General features: G+C 42.2%; 1 protein-coding gene across 7 annotated transcripts in view; it reads right to left on the bottom strand.

The window, feature by feature from the left end:
* WDR37 (WD repeat domain 37) overlaps positions 1-19273 on the bottom strand; it is a 90589-nt gene extending 71316 nt beyond the window's left edge. The window contains exons 1-5 of one of the 7 annotated variants that reach the window (XM_082386085.1): positions 18988-19273; positions 7864-8041; positions 4065-4161; positions 412-507; positions 49-113 (exon numbers count right to left, since the gene is read on the bottom strand). In XM_082386085.1, the coding sequence (XP_082242211.1) occupies positions 49-113; positions 412-507; positions 4065-4161; positions 7864-8001 (396 nt within the window). In that variant the 5' untranslated portion in view covers positions 8002-8041; positions 18988-19273. Of the gene's footprint in view, positions 1-48; positions 114-411; positions 508-4064; positions 4180-7863; positions 8042-18542; positions 18710-18987 lie in introns of those variants that run through there. The other 6 variants (XM_082386079.1, XM_082386080.1, XM_082386082.1 and 3 more) reach the window with 6 other exon arrangements.
* Between the last annotated feature and the right edge of the window lie 2810 nt (positions 19274-22083).

Below are 22083 nucleotides of genomic sequence, written 5' to 3'. Positions count from 1 at the left end.
TTATGTGCACACCCTACATACACGTGACAGGCTGAGAGCCACAAGTACCTTGCTGGTGGAGGCCTTGTAGGTGGTCTTCAGTTTCTGAGAAAGCTGGCTGGTGCTGTGACTGGCTGCAGAGACACAGAACCAACCGTCAAGACAATCACACAACCAAAGCACCATGAACGTCAGAGCTGGGACAGGGAGACAGCTCGCCCCACCTTCTGTTCCACACAGGAGGACAATGCAAGCCAGGGGCGTGGGACACGGGGCTTCCCGAAACCTCCTCTTCCTTCTACACCCACACCCGAATTATGTTATTCCAAGTCCTGATGACTGCAGAAAGGAAGTGAGTCCTGTCCTCCACTAAATTCCAAACTCCCTCCGAGCGTAACGTGTAGGGTGAGCCCTGCGGGAAGGCAGCCTTACCTTTGGTTTTGAGTTGGCCCTTACTCAGCTCTGCCCCATCGATTGCTTGTCCTTCGGCAGCTAAACGGTCATTAAGAGTCTCAATTTCTCTGCGCACTGAAAAGTAAAACATGTACTTTTGATGTATATTCACCAAATCCAAAAGTGAGCACGTAAGAATGTTATACATTAGTACTGTCTAAACAAACACAGGAATGATATCCCAGTAAACAAGGTCACATTTACAGAGTTCCAAAAAACTCAAGACATCATTCCAAAATTAAAAATCCCACTACACTTCCCACACCAGAAAGACCTTGTGCTATCGCGTCCTCAAGCAGGGCTCTTGGATTTCAATATAGTTTGTGTCCTTTGTACTTTATTCAATGCACTTAAAAATGTTATTCTGACACTGTCCAAAACTCAGTGAAACACTTACAGTCTAGCTGAGAACACTGAAATTGGAGGAAAAAACATACAATAACAAAACCTTACTATTGCTGCCTGGCACCACAGAGCACAGTGAGGATTATATACCTCAAAGATTAAAAATTCAAGGGGGGGGAAAAAAAAAAGAAACAAAAATTAACATTTGGGAGTTCCCTGGCGGTCCAGTGGTTAGGACTTGGCACTCTCACTGTCAGGGCCCAGTTCAATCCCTGGTCAGGGAACTGAGATCCCATGAGCCACGCATGCAGCCAGCACTTGGGCTCTGTGCCTGCCGCCGCCCAGGCTGCCCACGGTGTGCTGAGGCTACAGGGAGGGTGGGGAGGGTGGTGTGGAAGGAAGGCCGAGGGCAAAAAGGCTCGGAACAGATCCAGCCTGAGCATTTGGACATGTTCACAAGCAGCAGGAAGCCACTAAAACCGTTAAGCAACTGACAGTGTAAACTCCAAGTACCTCCAGCATTAGTCGTTTGTAACCCTATAGTTTTTCTTGAACAAACTGCATCAACTCATAAAACATAAGGCCTTAGATCACAATGGAAATTCAGTAATACCTGGGTTGCTACAACTCTCATAACAAACCCTTAAAAATCAGATGCAGTACACGGTACCTAATTTTTATTTGATAAAAAGCTGGAATAATTACTCACTCTGTAAATTTTCAAGGTGGACTTATAAGAGAACCCAATATTAAAACATTAAATTTTCCAACAGCAAAGTTTAAATGACACAGGATTACACTGTCTTCACCACTGATTCACACCAATTACTTCCAGAGTGAAAAATATTTTAACAATGCAAATGCTGTTTATTAGTATTCAATTTTTGGAAACAACTTAAAAAACATGAAAATCCTGATTATGGTTACATTTGCATAATATAAATTTTATAAACACAAGCCCTATAAAAATAACAAAAGCTGGACTTTCCTGGTGGCGCAGTGGTTAAGAATCCGCCTGTCAATGCATGGGACACGGGTTCGAGCCCTGGTCCGGGAAGATCCCACATGTCATGGAACAACTAAGCCTGTACACCACAACTACTGAGCCTGCGCTCTAGAGCCCGCGTGCCACAACTACTGAAGCCCGCATGCCTAGAGTCCGCGCTCCGCAGCAAGAGAAGCCACTGCAATGAGAAGCCCACGCACCACAACGAAGAGTAGCCCCCGCTCACCGCAACTAGAGAAAGCCTACACACAGCAACGAAGACCCAACGCAGCCAAAAATAAATAAATAAATAAATAAATTTTAAAAAATTATTAAAAAAAAAAATAACAAAAACTGAAGATAATGGAACAGTGAGAGGGTAAAGAAGGACAGGTTTATTTCCCAACGCTTGACAGTGAAGCATGAATGCATGTGGCCTAAGGCTGACATGGCTAAAATAGAAGATTATTTAAATTTACAAAAATTATCATGACCAAGAAGCCAAGGCAGCCCACAGACGGACCCTGCCTTTCTGACCTCTGCTTTCTTAACTGTGGCCGTGGATGCCTGGCTACCAGCTCCAGAGACACATAGAGAAAATTCCCTGTCCCTCCTCTTAGGATTTGATGATCTGGCTGCCAGGACAGGACGACATGCAGGAGAAGGGAAGGAGAGCTGCGTGGGGAAAATCATTTCCAGGCAAAAGCAATTAGAAAAACCTTTCATCAAAAACTGCTATGGTGGGCTTCCCTGGTGGCGCAGCGGTTGAGAATCTGCCTGCCAATGCAGGGGACACGGGTTCAAGCCCTGGTCTGGGAAGATCCCACATGCCGCGGAGCAACTGGGTCCGTGAGCCACAATTACTGAGCCTGCGCATCTGGAGCCTGTGCTCCGCAACAAGAGAGGCCGCGATAATGAGAGGCCCGCGCACCACGATGAAGAGCGGCCCCCACTTGCCGCAACTAGAGAAAGCCCTCGCACAGAAACGAAGACCCAACACAGCCATAAATAAATAAATAAATAAATAAATAAATAAATAAATAAATAAATAAATAAATAAATAAATAAATAAATAAATAAATAAATAAATAAATAAATAAATAAATAAATAAATAAATAAATAAATAAAGTGAAAATCTTCACTAATTTCTGTTAAAAAAAAAAAACAAAACACTGCTATGGTGAATGACACAGGTAATGGATCAGACGTGCCAGGAACTTCCCAACCTATCCAACTCTAAACTAGCATCCGGGCAGCATCCTTGGATTCAGAGAAAGTGGAAGTCTCTGTATCAAAATCACTGCTTAAGTGTTAAGGCTGGAAAGTTGGAAACTATGTCCTTAAAACTTAACAGACATTTAAAAAAAGAGGATAAAGTCCAAAACAAAACAAAAATTATCATGAGAAGAACTAAAAGCAAAATATGCAGAAAGTGTTTTCCTTTGCAGTGCAGGACGGGCCTACAGGCAGGGGGTAAAGTTAGATCTTTCCTTCTTACACTGCTTGACTCTTTAAGCAAATGAATGCATTGTTTCTAAAATTAAAAAAAAAAAAAAAAACCTAAAGCCAAGCTAATTAAAAATTCTTTTGATTTACCTTTAATAAGTCAAACAGGTAATACACACATTTTAGGAAATTCTCTAAACACAGTATATTTTAAAGAAATGAATTGTTTTCTTAATTTATAGTATACTTTGTGTAGGAAAAGTTATAAGATGCATTCGTTCTTCGTAAAATCATAATTCAGATTGCCAGGTGTGGTCAGCAGAATACTGCCTGCCCCAAAGATAACCTGTGAACACATGACCTGGTGGCAAAGGTGCCCTGCAGGTGTGACTGAGGTGAAGGACCTCTGATGGGAGATGATGCTGTGTGACCCAGGCGGCCCATCCTTCCCACGTGTCCCTAGGAGTGAGTCAGAGATGAACAAGGAGGACGCTGCCTGCCACTGATGGCTTTGAAGATAAAGAGGAAGGAAGGCCATCGAGCCAAGGACCGGGGGAATGCCAGCAAGATGGGGGCCTCTGTCCTCACACCACAGGGAACTGAGATCACAACCCAAACCAGCAGGAGACACACTCCTCCTCATGCTCTAGAAGGAGCACAGCTCTGCCAACACCCTGACTTGAGTGTGCAGAGCAGGCAGATAATAAACGTGTGCCATCCTGAGCCCTTAAAGTTTGTCAAAGCAGAACAGAAAAGGGATACAAAGGTGAATGTCTACCCACAAATTAAACTCTCAAATATTTGTATGGAGAAGTGAAAAGTTATAAAAGTATTTAAAATAAGAGAGATACTCACATTCTAAGTTTTCAATATAAAGGTTTTCAAATTCTCTTTCTATTTGACCAAACAGTTCCAAAAGAGTACTGCGAACCGAGGAAGGCAGTTTAGAATCCTGCAGAAAAAGAAGATTCTGCTTAAAATGAACGAATGAGTGAACGAAAAACTCTGACACCAAGCACTAATATAATTTTTCCAAAGTGAATTATTTAAACTCTTATTTTACATCTTTACATATTTTATTTCTTATACATAAACACTCAAAGAACTTAAAGTTTCAAATTTCTACAGATGAAACTAAAATCAAATTGTATAAATGGTTACCCAGGATGGCATGAGATTTAAGACCAAGCACGTCTTCAAACATGTAACTTCCTTTCACAAGGAAAGAAACAAGCATACCTTATTCAAAAACTCCCAAATTTGTAGAAAATGAAGTTATAAACAGCCTTTAAGCTCTAGCATATGGTATTATAAATTAATTTTAATAAGCTGTTTACTAATAGAAGATGTACCTTATAGTCCTCATGTTCACTGTGCTTCAAGCAAAATAAACTGGATCATTTCCTGTAACTCTACTCAATACCTAGAAGACTGTTGTAAGCAGGGAGAAGAACTCTCAGCTGTAAGAGCAAAACGTGTATCGGCTAAATGAAAACACCCACGTGGAAGCTCCCAGGCCTTCGCAGGTGCTCTGCCCACCGCCAGCGCCCTGCTCCCACCACGCAGGAAGTCAAAGGAAGCAGCAGCAGCTTCCTTGGCCTGGTGTCCTAGGCACCAACTGTGTTCTCAGGCACTCACTTTCCAGGCACTGCTGGTACTGACAGAGGCTATATTCCACTCCAACCTCTTCAGGGTGCGGCCTAGACAATATTTTGTATGTGCCCCACCCTACCACTTAAGAGTTACTTTCAAACAAAATTCTTAAAAGATATTTCTAAAATAATGTTTCAATGGTTAACTGATGTCAGTGTAATTTTCCAAGTGAGTTTTCAAATTTATAAGCAGCATAAACTTTTTGATGTTTAATGAGTTGCAAATACAAAAAAAAAGACATATGTTTATTAAATCCTTTCTCAGATTAACTTCTTAGGAAGACAGGCATTTTAGGCAAAATGATCTGTAATGATACCAACGTTTAGCAACATGTTTTGAAATAATCACAGAACATGAAAGTCAACTTTACAAGCTACTTAAAGATGTGACGCCACTTGTTTAAAAATTCAATCTGGCAGAATTGGTGATAAGCCTCTCTCAACACCCCTCTAAAATACCAATGAAAATCATGAAAAAAAAAAAGACATCTTAAAATAACAAAGAACGCAAAATAAACCATCACAATTAACGTCTGACACCCTGTCCACCTGCCTGTGGCCTCCCCGCCCGTTCTCCCACACCCCTCATCCACTTAGCCCTCCTCAAGGGGGCGGCACCAGCACCGGTTGAGCCTTTCTGGCCCCTCCCAAGGTCAATCTCCTCTTCCGTGTATCAATTCCTACTCACCTACACTCACAGTATTTAACGTTAAGGTCATTATTCAGCAACTGAAACGTTACCTTTACTTCGAATGGTAAATGCAGCTTCATGTAAGTGTAATCATAAAGGGAGACAATGTCAGCATTAACTTCACTTGATAAAATAAAGACAATCAAGGAGACGTGCAGTGAAAGGGGAACTTCTCCACCAGAGGCAAGCAGAGCACAGCCCAGCTCTGTGGTTGCCTCCGAGCTTCCCAACAGTCTGACCTCCAAGCTGCAATCACAGGTGCCCCACCCCCAAGTGAGAGGTGCTGAACTTCTGGTATCATTTGAGAAAACTCATGAAACAAAAGCTACGATTCAGTAAAGTTCTATAAGAATCTGTGTTTTGTCACAGCCGACGTGGAAGAGGAGGAAGGAGGCCCCTTTCCCGGCCTCAGTTGGTGCTTCCCGGTATAGACAAGGGCCTCCCACCTCTGAGTCAAGCACCAGTGCCTCCAATGCTTCTGACTCGTGAATCCAAGACACAAAATTCCCATAAAGACTCCCCAACAACTGAGAGCCTGACTGCAACCCTGTCTAGGGTAATGACCTGTGGCTCCACTCAGATGCCCTGATCATTGGCCTCTCACACCTGAGGTCCGCCCCACGCCTACCATGCCAAGTGCCCATGCCCAACGCCGTCACCGCTGTCCTGCTGCCACGGAACCGGGCAGAGCACCCCCACCAGCCCGCAAGGGAGCTCCTCATCCACCAGCAGGCACCAACCCGCCCGCAGGGTTCTGAATGACCCTCATAAAGGGTTACCCCAAGATGCAAGTACCTGCTGGCTCTACATCACAGCGGGGACAGCGCAGAAGGCCCTGAGAACATGGTGTTACCACCAGAAGATGCCAGCAGAGACAGCTGTGGAATTGTCACTGCTGGAAATCTAAGTAAATCTAACAACTTAAAAGTATCTTAGACTACCTGCACTGTCCAAGGGGGTAGCCAACAGCCACATTTGACTAAATTTAAAAGTAAGTTAATTACAATTTTTAAAATTCCTCAGTCCCACTAGCCACATGTGGCTCTTAGTTCCCATATGTGATAGCACAGATCTACAACATTCCATCACAGAAGTTCCACTGCACAGCTCTGATTCAAACATTCCTTATAAGAAGAGATCGGGACACAGACACCCACAGAGGGGGAGACCTTGTGAGGACACAGGGAGAAGATGGCATCCACACCCAAGAGAGAGGCCTCAGGAGGACCAACTTGCCCACACCTGGACCTCCAGCTTTCTACCTCCAGGACAGGGAGTAAGCAGTGTCTGCAGTTTAATCTCCCTGTCTGCGATGCTTTGCTACTGCCATCCGAGCTCATGAAAAACATCAAAGCCATTTTGGAGGCTCCTTAAATCTATGATTTTATTTCCAAATTTAAGTTAAAATGCAACCATTTCATTTATTCATCCAGTCAACACATAAGAGGACACTAAGTGAACATTTACCACGTGCCAGCAAAGGCGGCGCTAGGTTCCAAGCACACACAGCTGCCTCCTGGAAACACATCCTCCGCATCCCGGCTTGCTTCTAACAAAGTCAATATGCAAATGAGCCAGTTTCTCTGATTTAAGCCATATTTTCCTTTAACATTATGGCTGATGAATTAGTTCTAATTGCAAAAGAATGATTATAAATTCATATGTATTTTTTTTTACGTATATACTTAGGCCTATGTAAAGATATAGCAGATGTAGCTAAAATTTATTATAACATGTATTTTATTTAGGCTTCACGATAATGTTCTTTTAAAAATCTAACACATTTTCTTCATCATAAAGGAACTAGAAAAAGTAAAAGCAAACTTATCAATAAAATATTAGATCACTTAATCAAAGGTGGTATCAAATTATCAGAAAGACATAATGTAATAAACAGCAGAGAACACACTCAACTACAGCAAACACAGGATAAAGCCAAGAAAAGTTACTGAAAGATCAGATTCCAAAAACTCTGCAGAGAATAGAAAGAGATCATTATACCTGATTCTCTTCTCTTCTGGAGACTCAGACAGAAAACCTAAAACTACACTGTCAATTCACCTGTACAAAGAATAAAAACTAGTCCAGACTGTCACACCCACATTTATTATTAAGTACTGTAAACACATTAACCTGGAAACCGAATTCTGTCTCTGTGTAAGCTGTTGTACTTGACAGCAGTTTTAACTGGTTTATGAGGGAGGCTGTGTGTTTTGGTAACCCACACTTTTTCTCTACTTTGGAGACCTGCATATATTTGGCTATTTTTGAAACACTGCAAACATGATCCACATCTTCACCAGACACTCACTTGTCCCTCTAACATGTCTCTTGGCAGGCCAGTCCTCTCCTGCTCTGAGCTGTTAGTTCTTCGTATGGAAAGGCTGTGAGATTTGCGTTTCTGTTTTGCTTGGCGAGCAGTTGAACAACTCCCGCTTTCTGTGGGCATTACTTCTGAAAGGTGATATCCTGGTCACTCCTGCAAGAAGCTAAACAGGAGCAGGAAAAACAAGTACTTTATTTCTGATACAGCAAACTGAAATGAAGGAAAAATAGACAAGACAATTACTTTTCATTGCAAATTTCCTATGTTAACATTTATTATGTAAATTAGAATGTGATAAATTATCATGTTTTAAGGTAGAGACCACAGCCTTTATTAAAGAAGTAACTTTTTATCAAACTTCACTAACATCCTTTAAAAAAATCAAACAGCAAAGAAGGGCTTAAAATAAAGAACAACTCTCCCTTAGCCCACTCTCGGCAGACTCAGCCTACTCCCCAGAGGGAACCAATCCTAATTGCATTTTCCAGGCTACAGATTCTAGAGCAATACCCTCCGAGAGAAATCCAATGCAAGCCCCATATGTAATCATAAATTTTCTAGTAGCCACATTAAAAAAAGAACAAGTGAAATTCTAAGGATCTAACCCAATATGTTTAAAATAATATCATTTTCGTCAATGTAAAAAACACAAACGGGGTATTTCAGTTTGTAAGCTCCCCGTTTTCCTTCATACTCACAACGCCTCTTGCTTGGAACCAGCCATGTTCCCAGTACACACCTGTGGTCAGGGTCACCGCTACACAGCATACCTGCACGGCATTCCAATATCCACATAATGCAAACATTTTCCTTTACCCATTTTGGATGTTATCTACTCATTTCCTGCTATTATCAATTCCTCCTCCCAATATAATCACATCACCGTTAGCTAATTTTTTTTTTTTTTTTTCCGCTGCACCACGTCTTAGTTGTAGCATGCGGGATCTTTCTTGCCACGTGCAGGATCTTTAGTTGCAGCATGTGGGATCTAGTTCTCTGACCAGGGAACGAACCCGGGCCCCCTGCATTGGGAGTGCAGAGTCTTAGCCACTGGACCACAAGGGAAGTCCCAGCTAGTATGATTCTAAGAAATATATTTACACATGAGATTTTCCTTCTTCAACTGCAGATTTACGTCTTGGACATTACCTACTCATTTTTTGCTCTTATTGGTCCCTCCTTCTCCCAATCTATTTTAGTGCATGTAATTTAAGTATGTACTTATGTCTCTTCCTTCTCCAACTACTGACAGCATCTTTGGGTCCTCACTCTGTAAGGTGTAGAGTATACCACCTTTTCTGGAGCCCACCCCACAGCCATACATCCCCCAACTTTGCTGTTGTAGAATGTTATACAAATGCCAAGCACAGAGTATGTGCCCTCTGGAGATTCTGAGCTTAGCACTCACGGGACCCGCCCCCTTGCCATGTGGGCCAACAGCCACCTCCTTTTGATTGCTGGTGCTGTTCCAGTGTGGATGGAGTACAGTTGTCTTAACTGTGCGCCTACTGCAAAAAATTCTGGTGCTTTCCAGTTTCTTACTATTGCAAATAAAGCTACTGTGACAATAATATGCAGGCTTTTATGTGAACTTAAGTTTCTACTTCTTTTGGATGAAGGCCCAAGAGTGAGATTGCTGTATGTTTAAAGAAAAATAACTAAAGATTTTTAAAAATCTTTATTGAGATATAATTCACACAAACTCCACTCTGCCAAAACTTTTAAATTTTGATGAAGTCCAACTGATCAATTATTCTTCTTCTAAGAATCATAATTTTAGAGTCATGCCTAAGAACTTTTCACCAGTCCTAAATCCCAAACTTTTTCTATGTTTTCTTCTTAAAATTTGTTTTATAGGTTACATCTAAATTTATGAGCTATTTTTGGGCCGATATTTTTATAAGATGTGAAGTTTAGATCAAGGTTTTTTGGGTTTTGTTTTTGTTTTTTTCTGGTGATATCCAATTATTCTAGCACCATATGCTGAAGATTATCCATCCTACACTAAATTGAGAAAGTTTGGCATCTTGGTCGAAAATCAATTGGCTTTATTCCTATGGGATTATTTCTTGGTTCCCTATTCTGTTCCGTTGTTCTGTGCTGTCTTGAAATTAGTGATTCCTATCACTTACATCTTTTTCAAAATGTCTTGGCTATTCCAGTTCCTTTGCCTTTCCATATAAATTTAGAATAATCTTGTCCATATCTACAAAAATCCTGATAGGATTTTGATAGGAGTTGTGTTTAATCTGTTTACCAGTTTGGAGAGAATTGGCATCTTTATTATGCTGAGACTTCCAATCTATGAACACGGCATATAGGTTTTAGATCGTCTTTGATTTCTTTCCTCAGTTTTGTAGTTTTCCCATAAAATTTCTACACGTACATTCTAAAATTACCCTGAAGATTATACTTTTATTTTTAAGCAATTTTAAATGACACTGTATTTTTATTTCCATCTCCACATGTTAATTGCTGGTATATAAAAATACAATTGATTTTTGTGTACTGGGCTTGTATCCTACGTTCTTGTTGAACTCATTTATTAGTTCGAGATTTTGTTGTAGATTATTTGGCAGTTCCTCTGTAGGCTATTATGTCATGTAAAAAAAGAACAGTTTACTTCTTCCTTTCTCATCTGTATGCCTTTATTTCCTTTTCTTATCTTATTGATCTGGCTAGAAATTCCAGTACTCTGTTGAATTAGAAAGTGATAGCAAACACCCTTGCGTTATTCTGATCTCAAGGTAAAAATATTCAATTTTCACCATTAAGTATGATGCTAGCTGTAGGTTTTGTGTAAATATTTTATCAAATTGAGAAAGTCCCCCTCTATTATTCATGTTTTGAGAGTTTCATGAGTGTTAAATTTTGTCATGTTTTTTCTGCAGTACTTAATATGATCACATGGCTTTTTTTTTAAGGTCAATTACACTGATGATTTTCAAATATTGATCTAACCTTGCATCCATGGAATAAATCCCACTTGGGCATAGGGCATAATTCATTCTGTTTGTTCTCTCATTTTGTTTCTTTCTTCTGCCTTCTTGTAGGTTATTTGAACATTTTTTAGAATTTCATTTTTTTTAAAATTTATTTATTTATTTATTTTTGGCTGTGTTGGGTCTTCGTTTCTGTGCAAGGGCTTTCTCTAGTTGTGGCAAGCGGGGGCCACTCTTCATCGCGGTGCGCGGGCCTCTCACTGTCGCGGCCTCTCTTGTTGCGGAGCACAGGCTCCAGACGCGCAGGCTCAGTAGTTGTGGCTCACGGGCCTAGTTGCTCCGCGGCATGTGGGATCTTCCCAGACCAGGGCTCGAACCCATGCCCCCTGCATTGGCAGGCAGATTCTCAACCACTGCGCCACCAGGGAAGCCCCAGAATTTCATTTTGATTTATCTAGTTTTTGAGTTTCTCTCTTTCGTATAACTTTTCTTAGTGGCTACTCTAGGTTTTCATTATCTCTTCACAACTTAATCACAGTCTGCTGATCATCAACTTCTACCAGTTCATGGTAAAGTGTAGAAGCTTTACTTCCTCTGTGTCCCTTTGCCCTCCCCATTTGTAACATAATCATCTTAAGTATTTCCTCTATACACACTAAGAACCACATCAGACGGCTATGGTTCAACCTTCAAACCTAATTTCAGATAAGGAAGTCTACTGAATTTACCAATTTATTTTTTCTTTCCATTGTTTGTTCTTCCTTCCTGGTGTTCCCACATGATTTCCTTTCTGTTTAGAGAATTTCCTCTATCTATTATTTTAGGGTAGGTCTGCTGGTGACAAATCATTTGAAGGATGTTTTCACTTGATAGAGAATTCTGAGTTGACAGTTCTTTTCCTTCAGCACTTGAAAAATGTGCTACTTCCTTCTGGCCTCTGTAGTTTGTGATGAGAAATCCACTATAGGTAAAGGGACATTTCTCTCTCTCGCTGCTTTTTCATCTTTGGTTTCAGAAGCTTGACTATGATGTGTCTTAGCATAGATTTCTTTGAGTTTATCTTGCCTGGATTTCACTAAACTTTTTCAATCTGTAAGTTTATGGCTTGCCAAATTTGGGAGATACTCAGCCAGTATTTCTTCAAACGTATTTTCAGCCTCACTGTCTTTCTCCTCTCTTTCTGGGACCCTGATGATAAGAAAGATAGGTCTCTTGTTAAAGTCCCACAGGTCCCTGGGGTTCTGTTTACTTTTTTCCAGTCTATTTTCTCTATATTGTTCAGATTGGATAATTTCTATTGTTTTATCTTCAAGTTCACTGATTCTTTTCCTCTGTCCTCTCCATTCTGCTGTTGGAAGAACGGAAAGGACAGAGGAAAAGAATCAGTTAACTGATTCCACAAGCTCATTTATTGTACTTCTCAGTTCCAAAATTTCCACTTGTTTCTTCTCTATATCCTATATTTTCTTCCTGAGATTTTCTATTTTTCATTTGCCTCTAGTGTTAGTATCTCCTCATTGAAAAACTTTTATGATGGCTGCTTTAAAATACTTACCACTTAAGCCTCAATATTGTGGGCACTGCTATCAGGCGTGGGATCTGGTTTCAGCCTTCTATTACAGCAGGCCTCTTCTGACATTGCCCCAGCAGGCAAACAAGTGTGCAGCCTTGTTTCTGCCAGGTGGATGTAGAAGGTGGAGATGGAAGTGAGGGCTTCCCACTCAGCCTCCACTCATCTGGGTGGAAGTACTCTTCATTAATGCCAGGCGGGGTTAGAGTTCAGCCTCTCCCCTGACCTCTACTCATATCACAGGCACTGAACCAGGGGTGCTTTGTTACTGTGCCCTACACGGCCTCATTACCACGGGTGATGGTAAAACTCCTGAATCTCTACTAAGTTTCTTCTGAGGCCATCCCAACAGGAAGAAGGAGGGTGTTCTTTGTTACGACCCAACAGAGATGAAAATCCCAGCTCTGCACTGATACCACCCAGCACAAAGCGTTGTCTCAATACAGACTGTCAGGGGTGAAAGTCTAGATTCCCCACCCTGCCTTTGACAGTAAGGGTGAGATGGGGGCTACAATGTTTTCTAAACATGTCCTGTCTGGCAGGCTGTCTCTTTCCTGGTCTTTTGGCTTTTCTTGGGGCTTGTCTGAGCCCTTTGGTGTTGCTAGGTTGCTGGTTTCTCCAGGCCCAAGGCCAGGATGTATGGGGCAAAAAGAAAACCCAGGAAACTCAGCCCTGCATCATTTCTCAGGTCCCCATACATCTAGCCAGTCTACTTTTTTCTCTCCACTTCTCAGTCTCATATTTCTTCTGTATTTAATGCTCAGTGTTTTTAGCTGTTCTTGGAGAAATAGGAAAAGTACATCTACTCCAAAGGCAGAGATCTTCTGAGTCTCAAATTAGACATGTATAGGCCTTGGTTTAAAATGGCAACAAAAAAGTAAGTCTTGTTTCACAACACACTAAAAACATTCAAACTGGTCAATTCTGTGTGTTTAGGTTTAAAAATTTGAAATCCATTAATCTATTAAAATTATCACTTACTTTTTGTAGCACATTATATAGACAAAATTTAACTCTCAAATCTTTTTAAAAGGACACTTAAAAAAGGAAAAAGGTTGCTTTTTTATCTCTAAAATTCTCATTAAAAAAAAAAAATCTTCCATTCCCCTCACTTTTTTGGATATTCAATTTGTGAAAGCAGGTCACAAGGCCAACCCAGATTCAAGTAGAGGGCAGAGACCACCTCTCGATGGGAGAATGAGAAAGAATTTGTGTAATCCATCACACCTTATTTCACTCACTAGTTTTGGTTATACACTGAATAACATTCTGCTTCCCTAAAGAATAACAGTGACTGGAACGAAATAGTTTTGCACTTCAGATATTTAGTGGAATAACATGGATATAAATAACCCAATTAAGTTAAACACCCACTCAGAATAAAATCCATAGAAGAACCCAATGGTTAAGAACATGAGTTTGAGAGTCATACAAACCTAAGTCCCCTCCACCCCACACCCCAACCCCTCAAAGGGTTGGCTCTTTTCCATCATGAAGCCTCAGCTTGACCGTTACTTCCTCAAAACGGCTTCCCTTGACGACAGCTAGTCACAGCACTTCATGATCCTCACCACGTTTGTACTTAGATCTTATTTATAGTTTGCTCACTTAATGAATGTTTCCCCTGCTACACCATCAACACGATGAGGACTGGGACACAGTTAACTGGGGCCACTACTGTATTTGTTAGGCCTGACATAAACTCATCCTCAAATATTTGTTGAATGTATGCATGAATAGAAATGGATGAATGCTTCATCTACCACTGACAGGCTGTGTTACCTTGGTCTAGTTACTTAACCTCCTTCCTAAGGCTTAACTGTGTCATCTTTAAAGCAGAGATAATAACAGCATTATTTCATTAAGTCACTCATCAATAGTCCTCTCATCTGTAGATGAGCTAGGTACTGGGAATGTTGTGAAAAAACAGGCTTGGTCCCTACCCTCAGGTTGCTTAGAGTTGAGTTGGAAGACAGACATTAAACACACAATCTCATAACTTATTACAGAAGTTATAAATTGTGATGAGTGCTTCGAAAGACATATGCAAATATTATGAGGCCAGCTATTAGCTAAAGAGTTACAAAGGTCATTCTGAGAAACTGGCATCTAAATCGAGACTGAAGAATTCCTAAAAGTTAACCATGTGGAAAACAGAGAAGGGAGTAAATATTTTAAGGACAGGAACAGCAATGTGCAAATGTCCTGAGCCAGGAATGAGACTAGTTTATCAGAGATATTAAAAAATAAATACTATAGCTACAACACAGCAAACAATGGAGAGAATGGTGCAAGGTAAGTGGAGAAGACAGGCTTAGAGTCTGTTCTTTCGTGTTTATAGTTTACCCTAAAATAAAAAGGAAGCTACTTAAAAGTTTTTAAGCAAATAAGCAACACTAGATTGGCTGCTATGTGAAAAATACATGGAAAGATTAGATGACCATGAATGAAGCCAGTTAGTAAGTTACTGAAACAGTCTAGGCAATAAATGACAATAGTTAAGATTAGAGGTAGATGAATGGACTGGGGGGGGGGGGCGCGGTGGTGGGGGGAGAGGTATCAAGGATAGCCCTTGTTTCTGAGGCAAGAGGTAGGTGAAACGGAGATCAGATTACTGAGATGAGGCAGCAGATATGGAGAAGAAACCAAGACCTAATACTGAATGTATTATGTTTTTGCAATGTCTTTGAATATCTAACATACAAGGAAGCAGGAGGTGTATGGGTCTAGAGATGAAAAGAGAACTAGGCAGCATGCAGAAATCTGGAAGAGGTCTACACAGAAAATAAAGATGGTCACTTTGACTCCATCATGCCTCCAGGTCCAATGCCTTACCATTATTACGCTTCTTCGCAAGAAGGGAAAAAAAGGTTATACTACTGATAGATATAGACAACAGAAAATAAAACTATCAGTCCCTTACATGATATATGGAAAAATTAATTTTGATTAATTTTTGACAGAACAAATCTTTTTGATGAAATTTATCTGAAAAATTTGAGCTACAGAAATTAGAGATAGTTGAAACAAAGGTATAAAGAAAAACTCACAATGGCAGAATCTGTGGTTGGTAGAATTTTATATACACAAAAAAAGATATTGATATTTAATTTGAAATATTTGAATATAACAAATTTATGTTATTAAGCAACTCCTATGATCCCACTGAAGAGTATTCCAGTAATTTTTTAACGGAAACATTTAGAGACTATTTAAGTATGCCATATACAAAGGTTGACTTGACCAAGAAATCAAACTGATTTAAAGGAATCTTATCCAGAAATTATATTCTTTATAAAAAAAAAAAAGGAAGGTCGATATAATTCCCTTTTTCAGTGATTATACATATTAAATTACTAACTTCATAAAGCATCTCAGTTGTCAAGATTTTCAACACAGATTTATCATAGTCACCTCACAGTTTATAAGTTATGTTTTTTATAGGAACAAACATATTAACACCCTGTGAAAGCCCAAGAAAAAAGGAGACTATCTTTGGACATTTCAATCAAGCAAATAAAAGAGCAAAGAGCTTCTCTTTCCTCCCTTAAGAACTTCATCAGTGGAAAGTTTATGCATCTGGTAAGCATAAACTGGGAAGTTAATGCATTCCGAAGATTCTACAAATTGGTGATAGGAAGCGTGAAAATTGCAGTATCAACCCTCCTTTCACCTCAACGATTGTTTCCCTTAAGTATCACATCACCGGCATTTCCAGCCTCTGTATCTTCAGTAGGAAATAAGCAGTCTTCTTCACAACTAACTTTTAAAATCCTCACCTTCTGCCTGTCCCTAAGCCTTTAACTCCTCCCTCAACCCCGCGAACCACATGGTGCTGTTCTGGGCTTTGCCTGCTTTTTGCTGGTCACTTCACAAAATAGTCAATAACACTGGTCATCTTTTCCCATTGATCAATTTCCAACCAAACACATACATTTCAAACAATTATAAATCTGGAAGAGGTTTTGGTTCCCCAAAACCTGGCCTCAAATCATTTTTTTCATACTGATTTTCTCTCTTAGTAACTTTCTAAACTCTGTGAAGTCGTATGTCAATATGGGTTCATAATGCCTATGCCACACAGTGTTATTAACATTCAAAGATTATCTGGCTAATTCAAGTTCTGTCTCTTCCTGTAATTTCTTCAACTATACTTTACCATTCTTCCAAAATTAGATCTGTAGTTTCCTCTAGTTCTTCTAACCTCTTTTAAATTTCTTCTTTTTTTTCTGTTAATCTATCACAATCTTTTTCCTGAAACTTTTTAAAAATTTTACTCTTGCCTCTTCATTCACATTCTCCATCTTGTTCCCCACAGTCTTCACTGGTCCCACCACAACTTCCTTCCTTCCTTCCACAGCTCACCCTGGCGGTGAACAACCCCTTAGCCCAGGAAGGGACATATCTATAGTGTTCACCTCAGGCCACAGGTCAGCGTTAGCATAAATCTTATTTAAATGTCTGATAACACGTTGAGGGTTTTTGCAGGATGACATCATGGAGAGTGGAGCAGGTTGCAGGTGTTTGTAAAAAGAATACTGAAGTGATGTAGCGTGGAACCTAAGCTAGACAAGAAGGGAAATACAGACAAAAGAAATGATGGAGAGATACTGATGGGTGGGGAAGTCTGTGGTGAGGCTCAAATGAATCAGTAACAACAGTCAATAATGCTCACAACACCTCTGTGAGGTACAGTTCCCAAGTAGTTAACAGACTAAACACTTAGTCAATTGGCCATGGAGCTGTAAAGAGAAAGAAAACTTCTTCACGCAGGTGAGTAAGCTGCTTTAACCACTATGCACTGTTTCACCTTAATACAAACTAAAACAGAAGCCCGAAATTCCAAGATAACCATCTTCCTTCAAAATAGTCATACTAACCCAATATCACAGGGCAGATGACCACATTAAACAGAAGGTTTATGTAACTAAAAGGTCCTACTGGTTTTTTAAACACATTCAAAAAAGCATAAATAGTCCCTTCCAAAAATCCAACCTCCCTATCCTATCGGTCAAACAAATGAATTTAACATAAACTCTCCTTCTGCCCAACTCATTTGTCCTTGCTATATGCTGCCACACGCCTATTACCCCCACCTACAAAACATTACTCACAATCCAGTGGGATTTTTAAACACTTTTCTTTTAGCAAGAGAAAAACACCTGCCTAAATAGTAAATGTCATGAATGTTAATCATGTGTACAAAACGGTTAAAGGATATAATTTGCACGTGGCATTTAAAAATACAAAACGTGACTGGATTTCCACAAAAAGGTCAGTAGAGTTTTTCACAGCATTTCATTGTGAAAGCACCGTTACTGAATTCCTGGAGGCAAACACCAAACTCAACTGCTGAGCGACATCAACCAGAGGCAGCCCCGCAGTCCACCCTCGGTCAACCCGGGTAAGGTGTCCTGTCGTTGACCCAGTCGAAGGCACGAAACACACGCTCACCAGCTCTGGACATGAGACGGGACTGGGGGCATGTCTAACCGGAAAACATCCAAGACTGTTTAAAGACCTTAACTCTTAAGGTCCTCGAATCGAGAACGAAATTCGTGCCTGTTAAGTCTTCTTAGGAAAATCAGGACTAGGAAATTCAGAGGGCTGTCGCTACCCCTGGGGGAAGGGGCTGGGGTGTCAGCTCAGGGCCAGGGCACAGCAGGTGCGCATGGCTGCCCAGAGCCCTGAGAAGGAAGGACACTCGCCGATGCCTCCGTGCGAGCACTCTGCAGGACGCAAAGCTGGACACGGACCCGTGGCAACTCCTGCCCAAGGTCGCGGCGCCCCTCCCGCGGCCCCACACCCGCTAAGGGGCCCACGGCCCCCGGGCTCCTGCGCGCTCGCGGGCCGGAGACTCCCGGGCGCCTCGAAGGACCCGCCTCACAGGCCGCTCTGGGCGAGGGGCGCGCGTTCCAACCACCTCAAGACCCGGCCGGGCTCGGGGTCGGAGAGGGGCGCGGTCCAGGTCGGGGTGCGGGTTCGGGGGAAACACGGTCCAGGTTCGGGGGAGCGCGGTCGGGGTCCGAGGGCGCGGGGTCCGAGAGCGCTAGGCCGCCGGCCCCCACAGGCACGCCCCGCCCGGCGCGAGGCCGCTGCCACACACAGTGAGGCGGTCCGTCCCGGGCTGAAGATGGCAGGCCGGCACTCACCTGTCACGCCGCCGCCGAGCCCGCCACCACGCAGTGCCAGCCGGGCCGTGCGCTGCCGCCGGTGGGTTCCCAGCCACGCGGCGCCGGGGACGGACGCGGACGCGCAGCCCTAACACCCGGCAGCCCGACGCCCCACACTTCCGGCGCCGGAAGTCCCGGCCCCCCCCTCAGCCCCGCGCCGGAAATCCACTACACGCAGGCGCCGCAGGAAGTCCCGCCTCCGCCCCAAGCTAGTACCGCCGGAAGCCCAGCCCCGCGAAGAAAGTCCCACGCCGCCGCCAGTGCGGGCAGGGGGCCCCAAGGGGGTCGCGGAGATAGCGAAAGCATGGTGTCGTTTTTCGACCCCGAGACCGCCGGGGCCTCGACCCGCGAGGTCGGCGACCATCTGGAGACGCCACGGAGGGCCGAGCGGGGGCGGGGGCGCTGAGGGCCCGCGGGTACTCACGGCGGCAGGTTAGTGCGGGCGCCCGGGTCTGGCGCAGGTCGGCGTCCATCGGGACCCAGGTCGGGAATGTGGGAACGGCTGCTCCCAGTCAGAACCGCCAGGTGTGCCGGGAGCAGTTTCCCGGGGCGTCGGGAGCGAGGTGGCTGCGCGCGGAGCCTGGTGGATCTGCGGAGGGTGACTCACCCACTGCAGCCTCCTGTCTGAAATGTGTGTTAGCCATTGGCTGCAGAGAGGAAACAAAGGCAGCCTCTCGCCGCGGAAGGTGGGACCTGATGGCCTTCTTGTCCTTGTCTAGGTTGGAAAAATTACAGGGTGCGCAGGCGGCCTCGGCTCTACGAACAACCAGCTGGGCGTTTAAAGCCTTAAGTAACGACGAAATCAGACGCGTGGGAGCATTTTTCTTTTAAACAGTAAAGGTCATCATTCGGAGTCAAGAAGCACTAGTATGATTGTTGCACAAGGAACAAACTTGACGTATTTGGGGATCCAAATAACCAAAACGTTTGTAGAATAAAACCTGAAGTTACTTCAGCATTGAGTATAATAAAGCTTATTACTAAAATCAATTATATAAGGTGTGGGACTTCCCTGGTGCTGCAGTGGTTAAGAATCCGCCTGCCAATGCAGGGGACAAACCCATGTTCCACAACTACTGAGCCCACGGGCCTAGAGCCTGTGCTCTGCAGTAAGAGAAGCCACTGCAAGGAGAAGCCCAAGCACCACAACTAGAGAAAGCCTTTGCACAGCAATGAAGACCCAATGCAGCCAAAAATAAATAAACAAAATTTTTTAAAAATTGTATAAGGGGAACTGAGGATGTCAAACTTGGAGGTTGTGGCTATCGTTCAACAAGAAATTTTATTAAAGACCTAATATGCACAAGGCATTCCTCTGGGTGAGGGAGCACATAGAATGCCTGATTAACCACAATATTGGCTCCAACTGATTCACGTGCTAATATGTGGTTTTGTTTTGCAGCACAGCATCCACAGTTTGGATGAAACTTAGGGTATTGTTAATTGGGGTAACCTTTTCTCTGATATACTTAGGATTCCATAAAAGTCACTGTAAATAAAATGATTGCATAAAGTGTCACAAAACTAAGACAGGAAAGGAATCAACACTTTGAGGGCCTGTTGCGTGCCAGGCAGTTCACAGATTTGGTAACTCTGATCCTCAAAACAATCCAGTAAAGTAAAAATTATTCTACTATTAGAGAAATGTAAATCAAAACTGCAACGAGGTATCACCTCACACTGGTCAGAATGACCATCATCAAAAAATCTACAAATAACAAATGCTGGAAAGGGTGTGGAGAAAAGGGAACCCTCCTACACTGTTGATGGGAATGTAAATTGGTACAACCACTATGGAGAATAGTATGGAGGTTCCTTTAAAAACGAAAAATAGAGTTACCATATGATCCTACAATCCCACTCTTGGGCATATATCCGGACAAAACTCTAATTTGAAAAGATACATGCACCCCTATGTTCATAGCAGCACTATTCACAAGAGTCAAAACATGGAATGAACCTAAATGTCCATCGACAAGATGAATGGATAAAGAAAATGTACATGAATACAGTGGAATACTACTCAGCCATAAAAACGAATGAAATAATGCCATTTGCAACATGGATGCACCTAGAGATTATCATACTGAGTGAAAAAAGATAAAAATATATATCATTTATATGTGGGATCTAAAGTATGATACAAATGAACATATTTATAGACCAGAATAGACTCTGATACAGAAAACAAACATGGTTATCAAAGGGGAAAGGTGGGGGGTAGAGATAAATTAGGAGGTTGGGATTAATATATACACACTAATATATATAAATAGATAACAAGGATTTACTGTAAAGCACAGGGAACTATATTCAATATCTTGTAAACCTATACTGTAAAAGAATTGGAAAACTACATGTATAACTGAATTACTTTGCTCTACACCAGAAATTAACACAACTATACTTCAATTTAAAAAAAAGAAATGTGGGGCTTCCCTGGTGGCGCAGTGGTTGAGAGTCTGCCTGCCAATGCAGGGGACACGGGTTCGAGTCCTGGTCTGGGAAGATCCCACATGCCGCGGAGCGACTAGGCCCGTGAGCCACAATTACTGAGCCTGCGCGTCTGGAGCCTGTGCTCCGCAACAAGAGAGGCCGCGATAGTGAGAGGCCCGTGCAGCACGATGAGGAGTGACCCCTGCCTGCCGCAACTGGAGAAAGCCGTCGCACAGAAACGAGGACCCAACACAGCCAAAAATAAATAGTAAATAAATAAAATTTTTTAAAAAAGAAATTATTCTAAATTGAATTCTAATTAAGGGTAAAAATGTTAAAATTACTTGTCAAAAGCAACCTAAGTGTCCATCAACAGATGAATGGATAAAGATGTGGCACATATATACAATGGAATATTACTCAGCCATAAAAAGAAACGAAATTGAGTTATTTGTAGTGAGGTGGATGGACCTAGAGTCTGTCATACAGAGTGAAGTAAGTCAGAAAGAGAAAAACAAATACTGTTTGCTAACACATATATATGGAATCAAAAAAAAAAAAAGGTTCTGAAGAACGTAGGGGCAGGACAGGAATAAAGACACAGACGAAAAGAATGGACTTGCGGACACAGGGAGGGGGAAGGGTAAGCTGGGACGAAGTGAGAGAGTGACATGGACATACATACACTACCAAATGTAAAATAGCTTTTGGGAAGCAGCCGCATAGCACAGGGAGATCAGCTCGGTGGTTTGTGACCACCTAGAGTGGTGGGATAGGGAGGCTGGGAGGGAGATGCAAGAGGGAGGGGATATGGGGATATATGTATACGTATAGCTGATTCACTTTGTTATAAAGCAGAAACTAACACACCATTGTAAAGCAATTATACTCCAATAAAGATGTTTAAAAAAATTACTTGTCAAAAGTCGGAGAGCTAGTATGCAATGGAGCAAAGATTGGATTAAAATCCAGGTCCACATCAAAGTCCACATTTTCCACAGCGCATTCCTTTGAAGGCTTAAACAACAGAAATTTATTGTCTCAGGTCTGGAGGCTTGAGGTCCAGGATCAAGATGTCAGTGTC

This window comes from Balaenoptera borealis (assembly GCF_965194805.1).
Source record: "Balaenoptera borealis genome assembly, chromosome: 3".
In the NCBI taxonomy this organism is placed as follows: domain Eukaryota; kingdom Metazoa; phylum Chordata; class Mammalia; order Artiodactyla; family Balaenopteridae; genus Balaenoptera; species Balaenoptera borealis.
This window is presented reverse-complemented; position numbering and strand designations above follow the sequence as displayed.